This window comes from Toxotes jaculatrix, chromosome 6 (assembly GCF_017976425.1).
Source record: "Toxotes jaculatrix isolate fToxJac2 chromosome 6, fToxJac2.pri, whole genome shotgun sequence".
NCBI classification, from domain to species: Eukaryota; Metazoa; Chordata; class Actinopteri; family Toxotidae; genus Toxotes; species Toxotes jaculatrix.
In genome coordinates, this window is record NC_054399.1 from 18,858,300 (window position 1) to 18,874,224 (window position 15,925).

General features: G+C 40.4%; 1 protein-coding gene across 4 annotated transcripts in view; it reads right to left on the bottom strand.

Annotated features, from left to right (window-relative positions):
• The window catches only part of lrp8 (low density lipoprotein receptor-related protein 8, apolipoprotein e receptor), a 158,895-nt gene that overhangs the window by 14,243 nt on the left and 128,727 nt on the right, over positions 1 to 15,925 (bottom strand). For 3 of the 4 annotated variants that reach the window (XM_041040106.1, XM_041040105.1, XM_041040104.1), the window contains exons 11-16: positions 13,679 to 13,903; positions 12,917 to 13,035; positions 11,420 to 11,559; positions 5,901 to 6,042; positions 2,335 to 2,487; positions 265 to 642 (exon numbers count right to left, since the gene is read on the bottom strand). In XM_041040106.1, coding sequence (XP_040896040.1) covers positions 265 to 642; positions 2,335 to 2,487; positions 5,901 to 6,042; positions 11,420 to 11,559; positions 12,917 to 13,035; positions 13,679 to 13,903 — 1,157 coding nt within the window. Of the gene's footprint in view, positions 1 to 264; positions 643 to 2,199; positions 2,227 to 2,334; positions 2,488 to 5,900; positions 6,043 to 11,419; positions 11,560 to 12,916; positions 13,036 to 13,678; positions 13,904 to 15,925 lie in introns of those variants that run through there. The other variant, XM_041040107.1, reaches the window with a different exon arrangement.

Here is a 15,925-nt window from a genome sequence, read left to right on the forward strand (position 1 = left end):
GCGAGAATGGAGGGGACTGTCGTTTGTTAGCTCTGACAGCTCTGTTACACGCTGCTCATGGGGGACCAACAGCAAGCAGACCGAGGGATACACTAGTGAGTGTATCTATGTATGTGTGTGTGCGCACAAGAGGGAAAAGCAAAGAAAGAAAGATGACATACAGCAGACAGACAGATGGTGAGACATAGAGTCGGAGGGGAAGACAAAGAAACTACACAGAAACTCACATTCCTACGCACCCACCCAGCTCACCATGAACCTTACCTCTGTGAGAGAGGTTGCCATTGCTCTCTCTCTGAATGCTGTTGGGGGCCACTGGGCCTAACAGAGGTGTGTGTGTGGATGTTGATGTCTGACTTGTGCTGCTGAAACTTGTCGTCTCTGTACTTGTGGCAGCAGCGGTCCGAGTCTGCTCCGTAGAGGTGCTTCTTGGGGTCTGGCGAGAGGCCGTTGTTGTCAGGCGTCTGGTTGCGGCAGAGGTGCTGGTGGTACTTGTGGTGGTGGTGGTGGTAGGGGGAGTCGTGGTGGTGGTGGTGGTGGTAACAGTTGTGCTCGTTGCTGTAGTTGTAGTGGTGGTTGTGGTGGGAGCTGTGGTGGTGGTGGTGGTGGTTGGAGCAGCTGTTGTGGTTGTTCTGGGTCGAACTGCACAAGAGAAACAGAACAAAAATCAATAGCACTTGGGATTTTACTGACAAGCACATCACCACAATGTTTTCACTTCTTGTAGTGTTTCTGCTGTTTGTATCAGTATACAGCATGTCCAAATCAAAAAAAAAAAAAAGAAAAGAAGATGCTGATGAAAACATGCTCACAAGTACCCAGAGTTTTAAACAGAGCTCGGTGATAAGGTTAAAATAATAAACAGGATTTCTGATATCAGTATATATCAAAATAAGGCAAATGTATATAAAACCATATATGCTGTAAGGTCACTGGTTACCATATGTTACCTTTCTGTTTGTGTTATCAGATGACTAAACGATGGATGTATAAAAAAGTGTTTGGAGGTTTCTAAACACTTCAAGGTTTTATAGTTGCTCCAAAATAGACAGAGACATAAAGCAGAGAGCCAGATGAATGGAACGTAAGTGGCCATTTTATCAAACCTTAATAAGTGCTCAGCAGAAATATCTGTGCTGCATTAGGAAGTCCAGAAATTATGAGTGCAAATGTTCTCTCTCTCTCTCTCTCTCTCTCTCTCTCTCGCTGTACGCTCAGTGACCATGTTCTGTCTTTTCTCAGAGGGATTCTCTGAATAGTGGCCTACATACATCACCTCTCTTTCTCTCTCTCTTTTCTCTGTGTCAGCTACCTTTTCTTCACCTGTTCAAACATGAGTTGCAAAACAGAGCGGATGTATTAAGGATAACAACCTTACCAATGTGGTGATTGTACTGGGGCCAGACTGAGTGGTAAAATAAGGTCAGAGAAATAATGGAGAAGGACTGGGAACACAAGTAAGCTGGGAGAATCCCTGACCCACTTCCCGAGTGTCTCAAAGTCTCTGAGGGAACTGGTTTTTGATTCCATTATGATCAGTTCAATAAGATCAAGAGATACAAATGACATTGTTTAGGGCTGATCCCGGTGAATACTGGATGTGGATAAAAGCTGTAATAGTGAATATGCTATTCTGCTATGATTTGAGACAAATGAACTGGGTAAGAATATAAAAGCTTTATTAGGTGTAAGAGCAGACAAATTCCCTTCTAACAAGAATACACTTTTCATACTCATGCTGGTTTTTGTGTTTAATATATTCAGCATTTACTGTACATATTTTACTGACAGTGTATCTCCTCAAATGCTAAAACTCGGGGTTAGAGGTGGGGCTCAGGTGGGAATACCAGTATGGGAACCAACAAGTTAGTGCTGAAATCTAAAAAGAAATGAACTTATTTTGTACAGATCTGGTGAGAGAAGAACCTCCATCATATTTCACATGACCGGCCAAGATTCAAGTTAGGCCACCACAGATCAAGACCAAAAAAAAAAGAAAAAAAAAAATTGTCTTTGCTTCAGCCTATAATGGCATGCAAAAGGTTTCCCATAGCCATCCATGTATAAGATCAGAATCCCTCAATGTACTGAGTAGTTTAAATCGGAACATTTATTTATAGGTATGTATGAATACTTAATTCTGAAGTGAACTCCTTTTAGCAGTGCTGAGAGAGTGAAATTCCAGTCCAGTTTGATATCCTTATGGCCTGGCACTCCATCATGTCACTGTGATTACAGAAATATAGACTTCATGTGTCATTTCTCAGCAAATTCCTTTAATTAAGCGTGCTCCCGGACACTGTGATTTAATGGTTGACAGTGTGACCGACTTACCTATAGCACAGCGCCTCATGTCTGGTCCCAGTTCCATGCCATCAGGACAGGCACAAGTGTACTTGGGGGAGTGGTCTGTGATCTGCGGCGCCTTCAGACAGAGGTACTCACAGCCACCGTTAGGCAGACTGCCCATATTGCAGGTGTCAGGGCCTGGAGGGACACGAGCAGAAACAGAAGAAGTGTTTGGGTTAACACCATTTTGTAATTGGTTCCTTATAAATAATTGAAATATAATACATGACTCTTTATATCTGTACACATTCAACAGCCTTGTATCTACATTGAAAATCACAATTTATAAGCCTTCAGTATTTAACATTTGGTGTTTTTTTTCCAAATGTGTGCAGCAAATTGAAATCTTATGTCTGTGCCAGGGTGATGTGCACAGAGGTTTATATGTACTGTGAACTGGAATAGTAAAGGAGAAGAGAATATTAAGAATTGAAGACAGAGCCCCAGTTTTAAAAGTCAGTATTAAAAGCATCAAAGTAAATGTGAACTGAATTCAGATTCACCTACACTGGCTGATAAAGCTGGTTTTGATGTGGATGAGAAACTCTAAGCCCCTGTAAAAGGTGAAGCTAAATTCAAGCACAAGAACCCATATGACTTAGTAAAGCAAAAGTATTCTTGTTTTTCTTCATAGTGTTATTGGTTATTTCACCAGCACAGCCTAAACATGGTCATTGTTAAAAGTCTTAAATTTTCAAGTTAGAAGTAGTTAGTGTCCAATCAGCAAAAATACTTACTTATGACCCATAAAAGTTATTGTGTACCATACAGCAAAAGAACAGAAAATAGATGCTGACACTTCTACTGCGTTTTATTTAGCGACCTGTATTCATTCCACAAGCTATTTTCTGGTTCAATGAAGAGCTGCTTGGGTTAAGACAAGGGTGTCTAAACTTTCTTTTTTTTAATCTCTACACCCAAATAAAAAATTTACATCTTGTTCCCTAACGCAAGACTGAGAGTAATGAAAAAATATTGCTACTCTTGTCATGTGGGGGAGGACCAGAATTAGGTCAGGTCGCGGTTGATTCTGCCACCTGACTTGGTACATACTTTTAGAAAGCAGCATGTCAGAAGAATCATCAGCCATCAGGAGAAGAAGAAACATCACTCACAACACACAGTGAGATTTTAATAAGCTGGGAATTCAAACATGCTTCAGACCAGTATCTCAGCATCACAAGCACAGGACAGTAATATGAACAGCAATATGAACAGCCACCTAAATGAAATTCTCTGAAGCTCCATATATATTCTGCTTTCCATATTAAGAAGAAATGAAGCAAGTCTCTGAAATACCATGACACACTATGACAATACATTTAAATTTTATGCTGGGGAAAGAGGGCAGAGTAGGAAAAGGAGAACAGTGAAGAGAAGTCAAAGAACAGAGAAAACAAGAGAAAAGAAGGCAACACCAAAAGAAACTGGATAAGATGAGAAGGAAGACTGTAAGAATGGAAAGTAAAGGTAAAAAAAGCTGAAGATAGGAGAAGGACTGAGATGGAAACATATGGAAAATGATGTTCTGAAGTTGCAGTGGCTTCTCCTTCTGCACTGACTCCCTTACTAGAGGAAGAACTAAAACATGGAACCTAGGCTTCAAAGCACAGCTGGATGGATAAAAAAAAAAAAAACATATTAATAAACAGATTTACCGCCTCACGGCTGGATGCCTCCACCAACCAGTCAAGTTAAAGTTTACATCCATGTCTGTCCAGACTTATATATGTTGTGAAGACTTTGATGGAATTAAATAAAACGTATTAAAGGATATATAAATAAAACGGATTTGACTTTGTTAAGCTTTGTTGCTTTTGTCCTGCTGTATGTCATTGCCCTATTAGAGTGTAAGTTCATTGAGAGAAACAAAAAGAGTCAAATTTGTTTTATGTGTTCAATAAAGCTGATTCTGATAGAAAATTAAGTTGTAGCCATGACAACAGACAATGCTTCAAATATGGATGTTGCTGCAAAGAAGCTACAAATTCTAATATGTAGATGCTTCACACACGTCATCAACCTTTGATGTTTTGGATATAAAATCTCATCAGTTCAGCATTTTAATCTATTAGACATATGTGTGATATTGTGTCATAATTACTGTATGAATTATTGCGTTATGGCCAAAAATATGTTTTGTGAGATCTCAGTGACTTTGACCTTAGACCTTTGATGAAAATCGAATCAGTTAATCCTTGAGCCTAAGGCCTAAAGAAATTCCTTCAAGGCCTTCCAGAGATATTGCATTCACAAGAATGGGACGGACTCACGGAGGGACAATCTGAAGACATAGTGCCTCCGGTCAAGGCTGTCATCTGTGCAGAGGCATAAAAAAAAAATTATGCACAACAAACAGAGAAGCTCTTCATGGGAAGTGTGTCAAAAATGAAGCCATGTTGAATGGGATACCAGAAGATAATGGAACCATATTTGAATGTGTGGAGGTGTATTGTGGCAGCCAATCATTGGCGATGATCTTCCTTACTGTGGTTTGGTTTTGTTTAGATACATGTACTGAATTCACTGACAGACTAAAAATGACATGAAAAGTAGGGAGAAAAAGATAAAACTGGAAGAAATGGAAGGCAGGATGCTGACCGTGCAAAGAGCTTCACTCAAGGTCACATTTTATCGAATATTTCCTTTCTCTGTGATACTAGAACTTAGGCTTCATTCAGTAAGTCTTCATTTAGCCTGGTTGTTAGGCCTGGTTGTTTTATGTCTTGCTTTTGTTAGAATTTTGGAGAAAACACGCTTAATTCTGTGATATTTCTTTGAGCAGAGCTCTTGATTTATTAATGAGAGAATCCAATTAACTCCCTACTGGCACTCAAACAAGACTGCTTTGAGCTCTGAGTGAGGGGAGAAAACAAACTCACACGGACAAATTGCTAGAACACACTGTCAAACACACTGAGGTACACACAGTACACACTGCTGCGCTAACTAGCACACACACACACACACACACACACACACACCTGGGAATGCATCCATCCTGGGAAAAATAATAAACACATCATTTGACATGCCCAGCAGACCCGTCAATGTAATCACAGACATCAGGTTATTTATTGTTTCATACAGCTTTCATGAGTATGTCCTACACATGGATAATTTAAGATTTTGTGAGCAAGGAGTGCAATATTGTTAGGATTACATTATACCCAATGACCAACACTGGCAAACACTTGCACTCTCATACAGGTTTTTTTTTTTGTTTTGTTTTGTTTTTTTTTCTTATTCTGGCTGATTAGTCCTCTGCTCAGGTTGAAGTTGGGTGGAGCTCTGCTGGGAATTATGTCTCTAAATGAGAAATTACTTCTCCAATAAGAATGATATATGGAGCAACCATGACCAGAGTCCATAAAGCCCAATTTGCAAAGAAAGTCTGTCATCTGTGGCTCCTCCTCTAATCAGTCTGCTGTGGTTGCTTTGACTTTTACCATACTTCCCTAGGAATAATTAAAACTAAAGCACTAACGAAAAAAAGAACCAATGTTATATCATAGCTGTTGTGTTTTCTGCATTTTTCCTGCATGTCTTACCCTTCGGCTGCCTCTGTTCATGAAACACCACTAGGTCCAGAGGGTTGTTGAGGTGCTCTGCCACCTTTGCCACATCGTGTCCTGTCAGTCGGTTGGCGCTGTATATCGCCTCATCCTCCAAGTCTGTCCAATATAAGCGATCCTGCATAGAAAGGATCATAACAGTTAACAAATACACACATACATACATGCAAGTTGTTGAAGCCTGAATTGGGGCTGGGAAAAGAAGAACATCCTCTGAAGCAAGATAGCCCCCTGCCCATTTTAAACAACGCTGTCTCTAAGTTTCTCCTACAGAGGTCATCCAAGAAGCTTTAATTGTTGTAGAAATTGCTCATATTTAAACTGGTGGCTAAACACAATAATGTCACAGTGAATTAAAGCTTGTTTCCCCATGTCCAGCCACATATTTGTTGTAATTCAGTCTCATGTTTGCTCCTTATCTTCAAAATGCTACCATATCCCAATTGAACATTTAACATCATCTGCATACATCTGCAATTTATTTAGTATAAATGGCATTTCATTTGTAGATATGGTAAACAGCAATTATCCAAAGAAACTGCACTGGGGAATTCTGCAATTTGTCACAGAGATATATGCACATTCTAACAATGACTGTTTATTACATTCACATGCACTTAAATGTACCAATTTTGTTCAGTATCAAATTTTGATTATATTAAGGTTTGTGGATTTACAATTTACTTGACAACAGAAACTCTTTTAGGAGATGTTTTATGCCTGGGGTAACTTTAATTCACTTTTTAATTGAGGGCATATGAGAAGTGACTGGTATGAAGGCTCCTTTTAATACATTATTTATTGAAGTAAGGTTAAAAGCCTTGCTATTTAATCAAGGCCTGGTTTAAACAGACTGATCAAAGTATACTGTTAGGGGACTGTGCTGATTAAACTGTGTCCTCTGACACTTTCACCATCCAACACTCAATCCTGACAATCAATTAATGCTGAGCAAATAATACTTCTGGCAATATGTTTTGTCAAAATGTAGTATCCCTCCTTGCATTATGAGGAACCTCAGTAGAACTGGTAATTAAGGATAGTGAAGAGATAAAGACTGTACTGATAAAAACAAAACTTTGATAAAGCAGCAGCCATACACAGCTTTACAACACTGATGCTGTAACATTTCAATTAATGAAGAAAGCGGAGGCGGTATTCTGTATTTGTATTTTTAGCCATCTTAATTATAATTGCTATTCAACAAATTTAATGAGACAAAAGAAGTCTGCCATCTTTTGGAGACTTGCACTTACACTGGAGTCAAAATAACTTGCCTTAGTGCACATTGGACAAACAGGGAAAAAAGTGTTTGCAACAACAACAGTGGGCTTTTACTGTAGAAAACAACTGAAAAAGAAACATGTTTAACTCTGCAAAGAGGCTGTCCTCTGGAGAAAAAAACATCAACCCTGGTAGTTTGTTGTAAAAGCTTAAAATAACTTGTGTTCATGATCAGTGCCTAATCATGAAGTTGCGAAATATTTGGCTGAGCATACAATGTGTTTGTAGTTCTAAGCCATACGTAAATCATAAGCAAGTAGCAAGGAAGTCCTCGCTGCCTAAAATCAACCACAGTGGTACCATTGGAATGAAACCCAAAAACACATATGGAAGACACTGGTACAGTATGTACTGAGACTTGTTGGTGCTGGTGTATTAATCTGGCAGCCATTAGCTGCTTCATTTCATTTTTCACTTTTGTGTCTTCCTCGATTTCTCATCCTCTTTCTCAAATTAACACGTCTTCACAATTCTCTTCAGTGATACTACAGGATAACAGGATACGGCACATGGTTACCACAGCAACCGAAGACCCAAAGACTGTCTAGATTCGTCGGTGCAGATACACATCAATTAAGAAAAACACAGAAAATGAAAGTAAAACACTGAGAAGCTGAGATCATAGGAGGATTAAAAACAAAGAAGAGAACAAAGACTATTCAGGAGGTGAGTGTGAGGCAGAGGAATCAGGCAGGAAGGCCACAGTAAGTCATGGTGAATCGTGCATGCATTTTTTCCCATTCTGCTGAGGCTGCGTTTACAATTTTACGGTCTCCTTAAAAGGTCAAGGACCTGTCGGGGTCCTACCACACATTTGTGTAGTGTGTGTAAATAAGGAGGTACGTGCATCTCTGCATGCGGTTCAGTCACAGCTGTAATCCATTCTCTCCCTTTGTGCTGTGTTATCAGTGGACCTAACATTTCTCTGACCCTCTCCTTTTCCATCTTTCACTGAGATCTCTATCACTGCATCTCCTCCTCTCTCAGATTCAGATAACCTTTACTCATATGACAGTAGAGCTGAAAGAATGAAAGACAAATATCAGGCATGATGATGAAAGAATCAAATCTATCATTCCACCACTCCCTTTGCCTGTCTTTCTCTGTGGATGTCTGTCCCGGTTTCTCTTGTCAGTCTCTACCTCTGTTTTTCTCTTTCAGCTTCACCTCTGTCACTTTTTCCCACCTCAAAAGCTTCAAAAGGCAATGAAGGCACGAGCAGGTTGACGGTCTTCATTGTAGAACCGAGGTGAATCTTTCATGTGTCACTGGATAGGCCATAACTTATACACATGCACACACACACGCTCTAATGAACACACGGCATTGCATCACTTCAGTCAGAGCTGTCCGTCTGTGGTTGTGAAGGGGATGAGAGTACATCTAAATAGATGTGGCGTGTTTTTAGTGTGAAAGGGAGAACAGCCCTTGATGATTTTATCATGATTCTGCCTTTTGACTGACACATTTGCCTGATGAGCTTTTGGTGCCTCCTGCCTAGTTAGATGTCATGCCAGAAAACTATAAATAAAAGCTCAAACAAAGCCAACCCACTCAACTTTTGAAGCCTTTGATTTTTTTGGGGGTTTGATTTGTATTCTTTGTTGTATCAGCCCAAATTATAAAAAATTAATGTGGGCTTGGTGTTAAATCTGTGTAGGAATCACATAATGTTAGGAGACATTTTCTGTTCATCTCTGCTAAGCTGCAAAAGACCCTTAAAGCCTTTTCACATGCATACGCCCACAAAGGTATTTCTAGTTTATCTGATTAGACCTCCTCTGGACTATGGGTGTGGTTGGTCACAGATGCTCAAGTCTCTACAAATACTCACTTCAGCTCTCACAGACAATATTTCGTTATTACGTTAATATGACCTGTCATGTCATATCCTTTTTTATTTGGCTTTTGTTTGAATTTTGTGTGGCTCAAAGCAAATCTGACCACATTTTGTTGGACCAGTGTGGATGCAGGGCCTTTAAAACCCCTTTAAATCCTCCTTCACTGCTGGGTTCAAGGCAAAAAGGACAAACACCTTCTAACACCACCTATTTTCTTTCTTCCTGACGGTATTTTATTTCTTTCAATCACTGTCCTCCTCTCTGCTTCTTCATCCCGAACGCATCTCATCTTCCCTTCTATCCCCTCTAGTCAAACAAAGAGGAGATAAAAAGTAATGCAATGACTCTAAAGCTAGAGAAAGAGAAAACATTACTCTCTGCATGTCTCCCTGATCAACATTTCCTCAGGGCTTGGTGTCTTAGTAGGGGTTGGACACTGACTGGAAGAGTTTGAATGCGTGTATCTTTTTATGTTTGTGTTTGGTGGTGGTGTGTTCTGACTTCAATATACAGTAGGAACCCTGTGCTTTTCCTCTGCAGTGTTAAAAAACACTAGTACATCAGTACTGTTGTGAAGTTAGAGAAGGAAGTATGGTATAAAGTATGGTATGGCACATTCCACAACTGGGCTAACTGGGCTGAGTAAGCAGTTTAACAGAGACCAGGACCCTGAGGCAAAAATCGTCCCTTGAAGCTAAGTTCCCTGATAAGACACATGCTAAATTAAATGAACAAAAAAGGGTTCAGTGTTTCAGTTCTCAACTCGAACCAGGAAACTCAGAAGAAACAAACTTCCCATTATCAGTCTGTTGGGACCAGGAAACCTGCTGCACTACTTTTAATTTGTTCTGTATCATAACCAGAACAGAACAAAGACCAAAAGGCCTGAGGGCTATTAATCTCCAGGGATGAACTTTCACTGCTGCCTGAAGCGTTGGTTTTTATTCATCTCTTTTACACATACACACGCACACACCCAAGCACACATGCAGGCACACTCAGCTGGACATGATGGATGTCCCCGCTTCCCTTTGCTTCTCATCATAGCACTGTGTGCAGCTGATCGCATTACACCTCCCTCTTTCTTCCCTTCATCCTCACTCTCCTCTGGTTCTCTGGCTCTTTTTCCCAGCTTCCACACCATCTATACTTGATGGGCTCTAAACAGACTGACTTACTCTTGCCTCAATAAAAATGCCCAAATTAGTTTCATCGACTGCAGTATTCTACTGTGACTCTACATTCACTAGCTCTCAAAGAGATCATTCCTTCCCTTGGGTCTATTCCTCTACTATGATTTTAAAACCATCTTTCATTTCTTCTCAGTGAATCTCTACTTTTGAAGCTTGCACTCTTCTCTGACCAAGTATACCCTGAAAATACCATATGTGCTTCATAGAGTAACAAGCACCACTACAGGTAACCCTTGATGACATACAGTATTCATCAAGAGCTTAATTCCTGCTGCCATATATGAACGACTCTAGTTAAAAAAATAACACTATAACAGCAAACACACAACCGAACTGGGAATCAACAAACACGATATAAAAATGTCCCACATGGCAAAGAAATGTGAGGACAGACCTATTTTTCTGTGTGTATCTACAGTATCTTTTGGAGGTCAGATAAGGACATTAGCATCTTCTTTGCCTGTCAGGTAGATACTTCCTACAAACGTTGCCTAGTGTTTGTAGGAAGTCCTTGCCAAGTCCCAGAATGGGAAAAATACTGCATTTCAAGGTTGTTATTCCTTCATGTTCTTTTTAAGTGCGGTGCTCAGCTTCATTTAAGCTGTTAAAGAAAGCTAGTTGAAATTAATTTTACACTCTTGCAAAAACATGCTGTATTATTTATTTATTTATTTATTTTACTTTTAATATTTTCTTGATTTAAGATGCCTTTTATCTGAGCAAGGGGGATTCTGAAAACACTTTATAAGGCAAAAAAACCCTTGTGGCTTACTTATGTATTTTAATTCTAATTTTAATTCTATTTAACAGTCCAGTTTTCAATCCCATCAGGAAAGATGCCCTCTACAAAAATGAGTTTTCAAAACAATCTCTTATCTAAACTGCATTGCCACATGATGATAATGTATGTATGATAAAAAATATAAATTATGTGTTACTTATCTGATGCAAGAGTCTCTGTGACTTGTCTGTTACAACATGTCGGCATGAACTAAAAGCAATGACTGCCCAGGAGGCAGAAAATCAGGGTTAAAACTGTCTGGTGTGCTTTGGGAAATTGACAACACTAAAGAACTAGTGTAAGCCATCTGTAGTCATTGGGTTTATATAAGAAAACATGGTATGGCACTAAAAGGTTACATCATGATACTGCAACTGTATCTCAACCCTCCCTTACCTCAAACACAGTTAGGGCGAACGGGTGTCCCAGGTGGTGATGAGAGGACAGCAGCACTTTGCGGTTGTCTCCATTCAGATCCACACTGGACAGCAGGTGCAGCTTGGAGTCCACCCAGTAGAGACGCCTGTTGGACAAGTCTGTGGTGGAGGAGGGGGACAAAACCAAGCAGGAAAAGAAAAGAGAGGGAGACGGATGGAGAGAGAGGTCATTCCAAGAGAAAAGGCCTAGGGTGAGAGGTATATGAATGTAATGGCCCAGTAGCTACACCATCAATCTTCTTTGACATGACGGTTGAGGCCCTGCACTGAGAAAACACAGATCTGATTGTAATATTGCCGGTTGACTTCTTTGCTGGGAAAAATATATGTGCCCTTGAGCAAACTGATTAGTCTTGGTGCACTTATTTTAAAGGGTAACGTCAGTGTTTTACAATTTTCTGCCCTTGTGTTAGTCCCCAATACTATTGACATTAGGACTGCACTATTTCTCTGCCTTTGTTATGGGCCACAGAGCAAAGTAGTGGTTACCCTGAAAATGTAAATTGCATTGTATTCGACAGCAAAGGACATAATCCCAGTATGACAACGAATTGCAGATTTTAGTCCTCCTGTTTCCTCTCTCAGATTGCCATTTATTTATAAACTATTTACAACACAATTGTCTACAAAGTTAAAACCTCTGCTCTGGGATTAAAAACTGGATTAGTTCAGTCCAGCAGGAGAAGAGAGCAAACCTTAGTGGTCATCAACACTGTCTCATCAAAGGCAATAATAGTACTGACTTTCCTTAATATGTTTTCCTAATATGTTCCTCTAAAAGCAGGCATTGGATCGCATGCTATAGACAAGGACTATTTTAACATCAAGCCAAAAAGAAACCAAGAAACCACAGAGCAATTTTCATTCACAACTTCGCCTCTCCTGAATCACCTGCTCTGTTCTCTGCTCTGTATGAAATCAATGTCCAGGGGAAAATAATCCACCCCTTTCTCCCACGGCATTATAGTGCAACTCTGGCCAACTCTCTCATTCACCTTACTCTAAAAAATAATTTGTTTTCATACAGATGTATCGACACCTCAATTCCACAGTGTGGCAACTGTGTGCCTCTCTTTCTCCTCAGGCAAGGGCAGCTGAGAGAAATTGGCTGGTGCCGCTGAGGGAGTTGAAAGGGATGATGGGAGGTATCGACGGCACATAGCGTCTGGCTTATTAATTCCGAGGCCCGTGTTCACTTGCTTGATTGATGAGAGCCAGACACAAACTGAGCTATAACAATAAGAGCTACTCGGTAGTTTTTTTTTTCCTTTCTCTCAGCTCTGTCTCTTTCCCTGGGTTGAATTTAGTCATTTTTTTCCCTCTCTCTCTCTCCAAAAGCAATATCAGCATTATAACTTTGTTTTTGAAACTGCTCTCAATGCTGACTGATTTTTCTGTCCCTGTATTGTTGTATAGTTTTCTCTGCCCTATTCAATGAGCTTTTTGTTTTCCTTACCCAGGGTGATTCCATTGGGCCACTCGATGTGTTCAGACACCAAAACTTGTCGGTCCACTCCATTCATTCCTGCCTTCTCAATTTTGGCCTGACCTCCCCAGTCTGACCAGTACATAAACCTGTGGGAAGATGTGCCGACAAGTTATATATGGGCAGGACCTAAATCCCTTTTCAGGAACATGTACAATGTCACAAACAATTTTTGGAAGGTAACTAATATCTGACTGAATATACTAAATCCTGTCACAAAACATCCTTGTTTGACTCTGTATCCACCTAATTTTCTTTCCCTAAATCAAACAGTTTTACTTCTGAAGCAGGGCTTGAAAACACTGTGCAAAACAGCAGGTACTGTAAACTTGGACCACCTTCAAATATGTGTGCATGTGTGTGTCCATGAGAAACCTGTGAAAGTCTGGCTGCATTTGCATGTATTTCATGCTAGTCTAGGTTTGTAGAGTCTTTTAGGGGAACTGAAGACATCCAAGACAGAGAGAAAGAGGCAGGGAGCATCATAGAGTAACATCATATCTGCAAATAGAACTACAAATAGATTCGTTATAGTAAAAATGTTTCGGGCCTACTTTAAGACAAAATTTTTTTTCCACACAATAACATTGACTTTTCTTATTAAAATGATGGCCACAGGTTCATTCGACCAACCTGCAAAACTGTCCTTCCTGCCCTTACAGCATCCATCCTTTGCTGCCCTTTCGCTCAACTTTACAAAAATTCCTTCACCCTTGAACTTCTCCAACTCACCCTTGGTGTGGATCCACTGCAATGGCCCGCGGCTCACTCAGCTCAGTGTCTATCAGCACTTTCCTCTTCCTGCCGTCTCCCGTGGCAACAGAGATGCTCTTGTTGCCCGAGTCCGTCCAGTAGATGTTCTTATGGACCCAGTCGACTGCCAGACCCTCGGGGGAGTGGAGCGAGTCGATGAGGGTCACCTGCTGCGATGACTCACTGGCCTTGTTGATGTAAGCACTGGTGGATGGTAGAGGAGAGGTGTGTCAGTCAGCGTTATGGAAACAATGAAAGACTCAATAATTTAGGCAGAAAAAGGGAGACAGATGACTTCCATAACTAAAGTCGTACTTGCTAGACTTGTTGCTGTCTATTCCTGTTTTCTTTTCTTGTGAAGAAAGATTTAAGTGTACTACGTGCCTCAGATGCCTAGTTGGACACAGTGGGTAACTGGTATTCTTTACTCTAGATAACGCTGTGTCAGGGGCACCCAAACCTGACATCTCGGTAACAACCTCAGCCCTCCCACCAAACAACACCTCCATGGAAGAATGAGTCTGTCTTTATCTATCAGCAGCTTAAAAAACAACCTGTCTCTTTTGCTGTTTTTGTCACTCTTCCCATTTGTGTCTGTCTTTCTCTTGTGCTTCTTGTTCATTTTCCCCTAGCTTCCCACTCACTGTCCATTCCTCTGTCCCCATTTATACTTTTCTTTGTTCCTTGCTCCCTCAACTCCTTCGCTAGTGACGCATCTTCCCATCATCTTCAGACATAGCACAATCTTGTTTTCTCAATGTAAGGGTTATAAAACAAGACAATACAACACAACCTTGTTAAAAGGTTGGCAAACGTGATGTCCCAGTTTGCGTCCTGTCACATGTTAGCAAAGCATACAAGAATAAAGACGAAAAGTATGGATGGGAGGAGCAGCTTAACTAAAGAGGAGGCTGGTGAGGTAGTCGGCTGAGTCAGAGACTTGGAAGCAGATTGTGTTGTTAATTACAGTTTGTCACTCCAGACGTCTTCATCAATGGGGGAAAAGGTAGCCTGCTGCTGCCTTGTTATAGACAATCAAAGGCTGCTCTCCTGTGTCCCAGGCTTATAACATGAATCCAACACCTGTCTCTCACCCAGGGGGCATATTAAAGTGAGGGCGTAAAGTGGACGTGGATGAAATCTCTCATGTTAGTGGTACAACAGTGGCCTATTATAACTGTATATCATAGACAACCCTGGGTCTGAAAGACAGCACACTGTGACATGTTTTTTTTTTTTCCTGTGTTGTGACCTCAATTCTATGAAAGTCTTGTACACATCCTAGAGTACATATTCACGAGGATACATCACGCACAAATCATTGTAATTACTCCAATATTTCATAAGAGTCTTGGTATTTTTCACTGTAGTTATTTCTACTTAAAAATATTCACACAGACTGAGATGAGCGGTTTGGGTGGATGAATAGAGGGCAGGCTGCAGTGAGGAATAAGACAGAGACAGATGAGTCCAAGACCACTGAGCAGATTGCATCTTTAATTGGCTGTATTATTGTTTGCAACAGACATTTCCATCATGGGGAGAAGTTAACAACTCATCGACCCGTAACATGCTAATCACTATGAATTAGCCTGGAAAGCCACAGCGTCACGGTGAGAGCCAATCGCTTTTAAATACACTGCTTGACTGTTTGATAAAATACACCTTTATCAGAGGGAAAACTACTTCACTGGAAAGTAAAATGCCTGAATAGGAGGTGAGATCAATCATGTCATTAGCATTAAGATTCAAGGTATTCAGCTTTTTTAAAACGGCTGCAAATAATGGAAGCGGTCAAGCATTCTTGAAGTTTTATAAATGAGAAACAAAGTAGTGAGGATGTAAAAGGGAAAAATCATAAATGCTGGAAACAGTGAGGCAACTTTTCTTCACACATCACAGAGACAAGAAGCACTATGTTTTTCACAAAGGTCTAAGAAATGTCTGGATTCAGAGTTGTTTCTGTATCTTGATTTACAGCACAGATGTGTCACAGTCCGTCATGGGTGTCACCATGGGTGGTAGCTAGTTAGCGATGAAGAAAGATGACTTCACTAATCTTAACTGTGCCAACTAAGCTCTGGTTTGTTGATTGTCTCTCTGATTGGGGTAAGCAAATGTCAATAATCATGACATGCAACACCCTTGCGGATGGTATAGTTTTATTCTTTTGGATGTATACAGGTATTTGTTTTTGAAAAGGAGGTAAAACACAACAAAAAACAA